Source organism: Neophocaena asiaeorientalis, unplaced genomic scaffold (assembly GCF_003031525.2).
Source record: "Neophocaena asiaeorientalis asiaeorientalis breed wild unplaced genomic scaffold, Neophocaena_asiaeorientalis_V1.1 scaffold225, whole genome shotgun sequence".
In the NCBI taxonomy this organism is placed as follows: Eukaryota; Metazoa; Chordata; class Mammalia; order Artiodactyla; family Phocoenidae; genus Neophocaena; species Neophocaena asiaeorientalis.
The window spans coordinates 4561058-4571295 of NW_020172364.1; the positions used below are offsets into that span (position 1 = coordinate 4561058).

At 38.0% G+C, this 10238-nt stretch overlaps 1 protein-coding gene across 3 annotated transcripts in view; it reads left to right on the forward strand.

Annotated features, from left to right (window-relative positions):
- SENP2 (SUMO specific peptidase 2) overlaps positions 1-10238 on the forward strand; it is a 34290-nt gene that overhangs the window by 17800 nt on the left and 6252 nt on the right. For all 3 annotated transcript variants that reach the window (XM_024768203.1, XM_024768211.1, XM_024768213.1), the window contains exons 11-15: positions 1138-1314; positions 3081-3212; positions 4638-4841; positions 6052-6131; positions 8190-8274. In XM_024768203.1, the coding sequence (XP_024623971.1) occupies positions 1138-1314; positions 3081-3212; positions 4638-4841; positions 6052-6131; positions 8190-8274 (678 nt within the window). The remainder of the gene's footprint in view (positions 1-1137; positions 1315-3080; positions 3213-4637; positions 4842-6051; positions 6132-8189; positions 8275-10238) is intronic.

Consider the following 10238-nt stretch of genomic DNA (forward strand, 5'->3'; position numbering starts at 1 on the left):
GTCCCAGTGATCTCCATAGCAATACCAACATTTTAAATAATAGTGGCAAAGTGTTTACTAAGCACTCCACATCCAAAAGAATTATATTCCTAAACTAAATGTAAACTTGAAGTTTTAGATTATTTCATATTTTAGGTAATAGAAATACCAAAGTTTAGGGAACTGCTTTGTGTTAAGTATCAGTCTGATCAAGATTCTCTTTTCCCATTTGATATCTTCATAAGAACTAGTCTTAAGGGTAAGTCATAGTCTTAAGTCATGATCTTAAGTCCTAAGTCTTAGATTGTTCCCTTCTCTAATGTATTTGTTACCTGGCTAAAGACTACATCCTGCTTCTATCCTTGCTGAACCTGAAGGCATTGCGATCTGGGATCATGTGGAAGGGCCAGCAGCTACTGGTTTCCTAGGACCAGTATACCTGGCAGTTAGCTAGAGTAAAGAGCACTGACTACGTGTGTTGAGAGTGTAGCTCTAGTCCAATGCTCTATTTCTAAATAGATTTCCTAATTTTAGATAAATTTGCCTACCAGATGACTTAAGTTCAGTATTAACAGTTATGTAGAGTCACGATAAGGAAAGATTCTTATCAGAGTTTCTGGGATGCTGGCCAAATTCTGTTTATTGACCTGAATGGTGGTTACATAGGTGTTAATATTACAAAAATTAAGCGGTACATTTAATGTCTTGTGCATTTTTCTATAATATATAATTACTTTTTTAAAAGGATGAAGTAGAACAAGTTTACTTGGTATAAGGATAGAAGTGGTTTATTTTGAGTGGTGGGATTATGGGTCATATTTTTTGCTTTTTAAAAGCTTTTCAAAATGTCTTTTAACTATATTATTTTAATTGAAATAAGAAAACTGAAAATACTTTTCTTGCTACCTCCAGGGAAAACAAATGTTCTGCTTCATGGTTTATAATTGAGGTGTCCTGTTGTGAGCCTTAGGTCTTAAACCATTTTTGTTCCCTCTTCCAGGGACAGGCAGATATGCTTAATCTACTTTACTCATTTGGGGATTTACTAATTCTCTTTTCTTTCAAGATAATGGTGCTGTTTTATATTTCATGTGTTACATATGTTTATATGTGCAAGTATCAAACATGTCAGTAGAATATGGGAACTTTTTTGATCAGAGGAGGGGACTCCAGCTGGAACCTGACTTATCTGAAGAAGTGTCAGCCCGACTGCGCCTGGGCAGTGGAAGCAATGGCTTACTCAGGAGGAAGATGTCAATACTTGAGACAAAAGAAAAAAATTGCTCAAGCAAAGAGAGGGATAAAAGGACAGATGATCTTCTTGAACTTACAGAGGTATTGTTTCTTGTTTCTTGTGTTGATCAGAATAAGGGGCATGTTTTTAAATAACCTCAGTTATTTAAGACTTGAGTGAATGTTTTGTTTTGAAGAGTTTCTCCAGGCTAGGGAATGTATGTATGAAGGAAATCAGGCCCAAGGGCTGGTCAGTCACTGGCTACACTGATCATTAGTGATCTGTGAAAGTGGCCTAAGGAATTAGATTAATTTCAGCAAATGTGAGTAGACAGGATTGTCACATATCTTGGAATATAATGGGTTCTTTGTAGATTCTTTTTCTAAACTTAAAATATTTTGAGTTACACTGTATGGGTTTGACATTAGGAAGGAGTTCATTGCAGTTCTTTTTTTTTTTTTTTAAACATTTAATTTTATTTGTTTATTTTTGGCTGAGATGCATGGCCTGTGGGATCCCACTTCCCCAACCAGGGATCGAACCCAGGCCCAGGCAGTGAAAGCGCCAAGCCCCAACCACTGGACTGCCAGGGAACTCCCCTTCATTGAAGTTTTTGTTAAGCGATTATGGTTCACTAAAATGTCCCTTTCAATGATTATTGTATTTGAAACGTTTCTGTAAGTAAAAACTTATAGAAAACAAGGAAATGAAGGTAGTTAAAAATTCTCATTTTAAAGGTGAGCCCACATCTTGACTCCTCCATTTTTGTGGTAGTCAGTCCTATTCAGTGAATATTTATTGAGCACTTACTATATGTTGGGCATGCAGGTGGAGAGAGAGAGATCCATAAAATTACAAAATTGTGTTTAGTGGGGGGGAGCAGTATTGAAAATATTTGGTTGAAATAACTTCTATTTGGTTTATAGATTCAGGCTTATAGCTTAAATATGCATTTCTCTTTGTAATTCTTCAGAATGATGCCATCTATTCAATAAGGACTCAGTTGCTAGACTGCTGCCTAGTTTTCTAGTTTCTGCTTACTCTCTTCATGTCAAAAGTAGATAGAATGATCTCTTTGATTCCTAATTTTATTACTTTGATGTTTTAAAATAAAAGTTCAGGAGGTAGATAAGGAAAGTACGAAAATGCTTTTATAGTATTGTGAAAGGAGCAAAGGCTAAGGAGTTACACACTCCTGGGTTCAAATCTTGGCTCTGCCTTTTAATCATCATATGACTTTGACCATGTAACCAAAATTCTCTGAGCTTTACCTCTTCTATAAAATGGTGATAATACTTTCCCCACAAGCAGGGATTAATGGTGTGCTTCAAGCATCTGGTACATGTTTGGCTCATGTATCCCACATGGTAGTGGGATAATTGCGAGTATACTTTAAATATTATTATCAAATTATTGTTTTCAGAAGTTAATAATTGAACTAGCATTTTTTATAAGCATTAGTAGTAAGATTGCTTTGTGCTCCTAAATTGAAATGCTTTCCTACTTCAATTTAGTAGGTCTTTGATGATCTATTTTTCTTAAGGGTCAGGTATTACAGAGATGAAAAGTTTTTTTTGTTTGTTTGTTTTTTTGCGGTACGTGGGCCTCTCACTGTTGGCGGCCCCTCCTGTCGCGGAGCACAGGCCCCGGACGCGCAGGCGCAGTGGCCATGGCCCACGGGCCCAGCTGCTCCGCGGCATGTGGGATCTTCCCGGACCGGGGCACGAACCCGTGTCCCCTGCATCGGCAGGCGGACTCCCAACCACTGCACCACCAGGGAAGCCCTGAAAAGCTTTTTTCAATCTCAGACTTTCAGTATCTGAGTGGTTCCATATTAAAGTAGCAACCTCTGGACTTTGTAATTCAGGACATGGAAAAGGAAATCAGTAATGCTCTAGGCCATGGTCCACAGGATGAGATCCTAAGTAGTGCTTTCAAATTACGAATCACTCGAGGAGATATCCAGACCTTGAAGAACTATCACTGGCTCAATGATGAAGTAAGTTGTCTTTTTTTCCCCCTTTGACTATCATTATGCTTAGTCATTTTCTGTCTGTAACCATAGTGGTTTCTACACAATTAAAAGGGGCTGGTAAAGCAGCTTTAGTTTTTCTAAAACTAAAACATCTTAAACCTTAAAAACATGATTAATTCTGATTGTTTGCTGCCTTTAATTAGCAATGTTTCCCTCTTCTGCATTTGTGCTTTGTTTCATCCACCACTTACTAGTCTTAAGTGAGAGTTTTATAAATCCTGGGTGCAAGTGATAAATGGAAGGAAGCAAGCGATACTTTATTTTAGATTAATTCTTATAGGAGCCAGTTTATTTTTTCAATAATAAAGGGATATATTGATCACTGTATGTACACTATGTGATTTTTTTCTTTATTTCATTTGAGTGATAACTGTAAAATTTGCCTAGTTGTCATCTTGTATCCTTATGTATTTAGCTAAAGCTAGCTCTTGGTTCTTGCCAATTTCCCAGTTGGTTCTTTACCCAGCTGCTCAGCCCCTGCATTTTCTCCCTTTGCCTTCCTTCCTCCCGCTATAACTAGTGACATATAAACACATTCTTGTAAAATTAGAATGTTTCTGTTTCACATTATAAATGTAATATGTTTATTATAGAAAATTTAGAAAAGTGAAGGAAAAACATTATCGTTTGAAAGTGGCACAACTCAAAAATAAACAAAATACTAATGTTTTGGTGTATTTCCTTCCATTTAATTTTTTTTAATTGAGGTGTAATTTATATACAGTAAAATTCACTTCCAGTTAATATTTTTGCATATTTTGTGTGTGATATAGTTACATATACATTTTCATTGTTGCAGACTTTCTCCTTGAGTTCTTTCTCTTGTCTCTCTTACTCATATGCCTCAAAAGTACAGTCTCATTCCTTCTTAATCCCTCCCATTTTGCACTGATCATTTTTTTTCTAATACATTTATTTATTTTATTTTTGGCTGCTTTGGGTCTTTGTTGCTGCGTGCGGGCTTTCTCTAGTTGCGGTGAGCGGGGGCTACTCTTTGTTGCGGTGCGCTGGCTTCTCACTGCGGTGGCTTCTCTTGTTGCGGAGCATGGGCTCTAGGTGCGTGGGCTTCAGTAGTTGTGGCATGCAGGCTCAGTAGTTGTGGCACACAGGCTTATTTGCTCTGCGGCTTATGGGATCTTCCCGGACCAGGGATCGAACCGTGTCCCCTGCATTGGCAGGTGGATTCTTAACCACTGCGCCACCAGGGAAGTCCCTGCACTGATCATTTTTTGTTTTCCATCTTCTGTCATAGACAGCCCTTTTATCCCCTTCCTTAGTGCCTTCCCTTCCCTCAGCTTATTTTCTAATTCATCCTAATTGAGTTAGGTAGAAATCTAGTTTTGATAATATACTTGCCATATTCCAACATTTACTCTCTTGATATTACAGGTCATTAATTTTTACATGAATCTCCTGGTGGAAAGAAATAAAAAACAAGGGTATCCAGCACTTTATGCATTCAGTACTTTCTTCTATCCAAAATTAAAGTCTGGGGGTTACCAAGCAGTGAAAAGATGGACCAAAGGGGTCAATCTCTTTGAACAGGAACTTATTCTGGTGCCTATTCATCGGAAGGTACATTGGAGCCTGGTGGTAAGTCGAGAGGTTTAATTGTTGGAGTTTGGATAATGACTGTTTTGTTAAATGCAGGCATATCTCAGAGATATTGCAGGTTCAGTTACAGACCACCACTGTAAAGCAAATATCACAATAAAGAGAGTGACATCAATTTCTTGGTTTCCCAGTGCATATAAAAGTTATGTTTACACTACACTATAGTCTATTAAGTCTGCAATAACACTATATCTAAAAAACAATCTACATACCTTAATTAAAAAATACTTATTGCTAAATACTTTTTTTTTTTTTGGTGGTACGCGGGCCTCTCACTGCTGTAGCCTCTCCCGCCGCGGAGCACAGGTTCCGGGCCCACAGGCCCAGCTGCTCCGTGGCATGTGGGATCCTCCCGGACCGGGGCACGAACCCGTGTCCCCTGCATCGGCAGGCGGACTCTCAGCCACTGCGCCACCAGGGAGGCCCCTAAATACTTTTTATGCTAACCATCATTTGAGCCTTCAGTGAGCTGTAATCTTTTCACAACAGCATCAACGGTCACTGATCACAGATCACCATAACAAGTATATTAATAATGAAAAAGTTTGAAATGTGAAGAATTACCAAGATATGACACTCAGACATGAAGTGAGCAAACACTGTTAGAAAAATGATGCTGATAGACTTGCTTAATGCAGGGTTGCCACAGACCTTCAATTTGTGAAAAATGCAGTGTCTGCAAAGCACAATAAAATGAAGTGTGCTGGTAATGAAGGCGACTCTTCTGTCTAGTGAGAGTCCTGTAGTATATGTTAAAGGCATACTCTGCAGAGTCCCTTCTTAGTTCTTGAGTTGAACAACTTAGAAAGCTACAAGACAGTCTGTAGTGGAGGAGCTTTGATTTTTAATAGGAATTTTAATACACGTGGGTTATTTTATTACTTTTGTTTACAAGATGATAACGGGTTTATTGTAGTAAAGGTATAAAGAAAAAGGCAAAAAAAAAGTCTCATCACTCTGAGAGGACCACTAATGTTTTAAGGAATAAGTTTCTATGCCTTTCTCTAGGAATAGAAAAATATAATTTTATAGACATGGAGCTCATATCATCTGTGATGTTTTATGAAAAATGTGTCTTAGAAATCCATTCATGTTGGTACGTATATTTTTTTAAATGCTTATCTTTTTAGAAATAAAATTCTCATTTTTTGTGATGGTTGTTTCTGGATGTTGCATTTTTCCATTATAGGTGATAGACCTAAGAAAAAAGTGTCTTAAATATCTGGATTCTATGGGACAAAAGGGCCACAGGATCTGTGAGATTCTCCTGTAAGTAAAGGCTTAAAAACTTCAGTGTTGCCTCAGTGTGCCCTTTGTTAAGTGGTCTTTCTTCTTTCCATCCTCTGGTGGATGGTAGTCTAATGTGTAGTGAGAGCTCTCTTCCTAGTTGTTCACAACTTGACCTGAATCCATCTTTTTGTCTAAAAATAACCCCCAAATCTGATCTTAACTGAGAAATCTTAATAGCATCACTGAAAACAAGTTTGTCATATGTTATAATGTAAAATATATTTGATGAGAATCCTGTGATTTGAATTAGATTTCTCTGGGATTGATACATTAGTTCTCTGAATTCTTAAGCCCACTCACTGATGTCTCTGTGCTTTCCATGATGGTTTGGTTCATCTCATAGAACCTGGAGGTAATTTTTAAGTTAAAACATGGTTTGTAGGTAACTGTTTTAATAGTAATTGCTAGAAACCTGCCTTTAAAGCATAGCCATCTATTAGCTATGTAAAGTGATGACAAGAATTTCACAGAGAGGAAGCAAATCAGTGAAATAAGTCTATTTTGAAACACTTATGCTCACTGGAAGCAGTTGCAGGTTCCAGTTTTTAATTTTAGTAAGGATACTTGGATAATTTTAATAAGGATACTTTAGTAAGGAACTCTTGTTGAGTGATGTGAAGAAAAGTTAACAATAATTCAGTTCTTTCTTTTTTGATGTTGTTTTAGTGTAAAAGATCCTTTTTATTTATGGGTGTTTATCTTGAATAAAAAATGTAGAGAAGAAATTTTTTAAAATCATAAGATACACCAAATTGTTTATAAAGCAGTTACCTCCTCCTAGTCCTTTCTGCTTAAGATGTATGTAAAATGTGCATACATACATACGTGTGCACATACACATACATATAATCACATACTTACGAATGTTTTCATTGGAATCATACAGCAAAATTTTGTCTGTTGCTTATAATAGGATACCAAAAAACCATACTTTTATAACATTCATACTTTCCCCCCCCCTCTTTTTTAATATATGAAGAGTTCAGCTTCTTTGGGTATCTGAGGCCCCCTCCCTTTCCTGATGCCCCTAGTCCAACTTTTCTCAATTTTTTTCATTATCACCTCCCCACTCCAAAATTTTTTTTAATTTAATTTCTCCATGACAAGAGAAAATAGTATTAAGGAAGAGACTTTTTTTGTTTGTTGGGTTGAGCTTTAAAGGGCTACAAATCATTGAAATAAGATTTTTGCCTTCTAAGAACCAGTTTTCACCTCTGTGGGGGTGATATTGCTGCTCTCGTTGTGAGCGCATGCCCTAGCATAGCACTGGTTTCCCTTTTATGTAGGTTAGGATGAGAACTGAGATGCCTGTACATTTGATAACCCTCTGGAGATTTGGATAAAATTAAATCACTCTCAATACTTAAGTACATATCACCTAGGAATGAGGAAATTCTCTTACATAACCACAATGCCATTATCACACTTAAGAAAGTTGACAACCACTAATGTGTAATATATGATTCATGTTCTGATATCATCAGGTATCTTTTATAGCTTTTTTTCCTAATCCAGGAAGTCAGTCAGGGTTCATGCATGTAAGTAATGTCTCTTTAGTCTCCCTTAGTTTAGAATAGTCTCCTACATTTTTTTTTGTTTTCCATGGCAGTGCCTTTTCTTTTTAAGACTCCAGGCCAGATGTCTTGTTTTATATCTATTTTTAAGTGAGAAAAAGCAAGTTATAGAATGAAGTACTTTTTTTAATAGAATAAAATGTGTGTTTTAAAATGGGGTGGAGTAGAGAACTAGAAGAACAAACAGCAAACCACTAATAGTAAATATTTCCATAGTGGTTATTATGGGGTCTTTTGCATTTTACATATTATGTTTTAATTTTTAAAATATAACCATATATAATTTTTGTAATCAGAAAACACAAAATAAGATGTAAAAAAGCCAAAAACAATCATATTTTAAAAAATCTAACAGATGGCTTTGAGAATGGCAGGTCTATTAAACATCACTATGTCTTTGTAGTCATAATGCTAAGTCTCCACAGGGATTCATCAGTATATTCCTTCTTTGCTGTTTTTTCAGTCAGTATTTACAGGATGAAAGTAAGACCAAAAGAAATATTGACCTGAATGTTTTGGAGTGGACCCACTACAGCATGAAGCCACATGTAAGTGGTGATCATCTGTATTTCAAATACTTTGTTGCATTTCCTGTCAGTAGCGTATTATTTAGACTTGGCTTCCTTCCTCCCCTTACTCACTCATCCTTAGGCATGCATTCTCCTGAGGTGTACATCGTTAGAATGATCACTTCTAAATCTTCAGAAATTCATTTAACCAAGTTGTTTGCTTTTAAGCCTTTATCTTGTTTCTTAAACTATAAATGTTAAATATCTGCATGTCTCAAAAAATTGAGGAAAAAACACAACACAATAAATTCAAGCCAGCTACTTTTCTTGGTTGGCATTAATGGAAGTTTTAAAGCTCCTGTTCAAAACTTACCTGGAGAAATTTGTATATTTAGATCTTAAGCGTCCGATGCTGTGAGTCCTCAAGAGTCAGGTGTGCTATTTGTGAATGTGCTTTGGATCTTGCCAGATTTGAATCTCATTCAGGGTTTAAAAATGCATACATCTGGGACTTCCCCAGTAGCGCAGTGGTTAAGAATCCTCTTGCCAATGCAGGGAACACGGGTTCGAGCCTTGGTCCGGGAAGATCCCACATGCCGCAGAGCAACTAAGCCCGTGCACCATAACTACTGAGCCTGCACTCTAGAGCCTGCGAGCCACAACTACTGAGCTTGTGCACCACAACTACTGAAGCCCGAGCACTTAGAGCCTGTGCTCCACAACAAGAGAAGGCACCACAATGAAAAGGCTGCGCACTGCAACGAAGAGTAGCACCCGCTCGTTGCAACTAGAGAAAGCCTGCTTGCAGAAACAAAGACTCAATGCAGCCAAAAAATAATTAACGCAGGGCTTCCCTGGTGGCGCAGTGGTTGAGAGTCCACCTGCCAATGCAGGGGACACGGGTTCGTGTCCCGGTCCGGGAGGATCCCACATGCCGCGGAGCGGCTGGGCCCGTGAACCATGGCCGCTGAGCCTGCGCCTCTGGAGCCTGTGCTCCGCAGCGGGAGAGGCCACAACAGTGAGAGGCCCGCGTACCGGGAAAAAAATAAAATAAAAGCATACATCTTTTAGTCCTAATGGCTCCTTTTCTTTAAAAAAAAAAAAATTATTTATTTATTGAGCAGTATTGGGTCTTAGTTGCGACACGTGGGATCTTTATTGCCGTGTGCTGGATCTTTTTTTTTTCTTTTTTCTTGCACAGTTTACCCTTCCCCCTCCCATATCCTCAAGTCCATTCTCTAGTAAGTCTGTGTCTTTTTTCCTGTTTCACCCCTAGGTTCTTCATGACATTTTTTTTCTTAAACTCCATATATATGTGTTAGCATACGGTATTTGTCTCTCTCTTTCTGACTTACTTCACTCTGTATGACAGACTCTAGGTCTATCCACCTCATTACAAATAGCTCAATTTCGTTTCTTTTTATGGCTGAGTAATATTCCATTGTATATATGTGCCACATCTTCTTTATCCATTCATCCGATGATGGACACTTAGGTTGTTTCCATCTCCGGGCTATTGTAAATAGAGCTGCAATGAACATTTTGGTACATGACTCTTTTTGAATTATGGTTTTCTCAGGGTATATGCCCAGTAGTGGGATTGCTGGGTCATATGGTAGTTCTATTTGTAGTTTTTTAAGGAACCTCCATACTGTTCTCCACAGTGGCTGTATCAATTTACATTCCCACCAACAGTGTAAGAGGGTTCCCTTTTCTCCACACCCTCTCCAGCATTTATTGTTTCTAGATTTTTTGATGATGGCCATTCTGACTGGTGTGAGATGATATGTCGTTGTAGATTTGCATTTCTCTGATGATTAGTGATGTTGAGCATTCTTTATGTCTGTCTGGTGGGCAGGTCCACGTCTGGTAGTATTTTGGGGTGTCTGTAGACTTATTATGATTTTAGGCAACCTCTCTGCTAGTGGGTGGGGTTGTGTTCCTGTCTTGCTAGTTGTTTGGCATAGGGTGTCCAGCACTGTAGCTTGCTGGTCGTTGAGTGA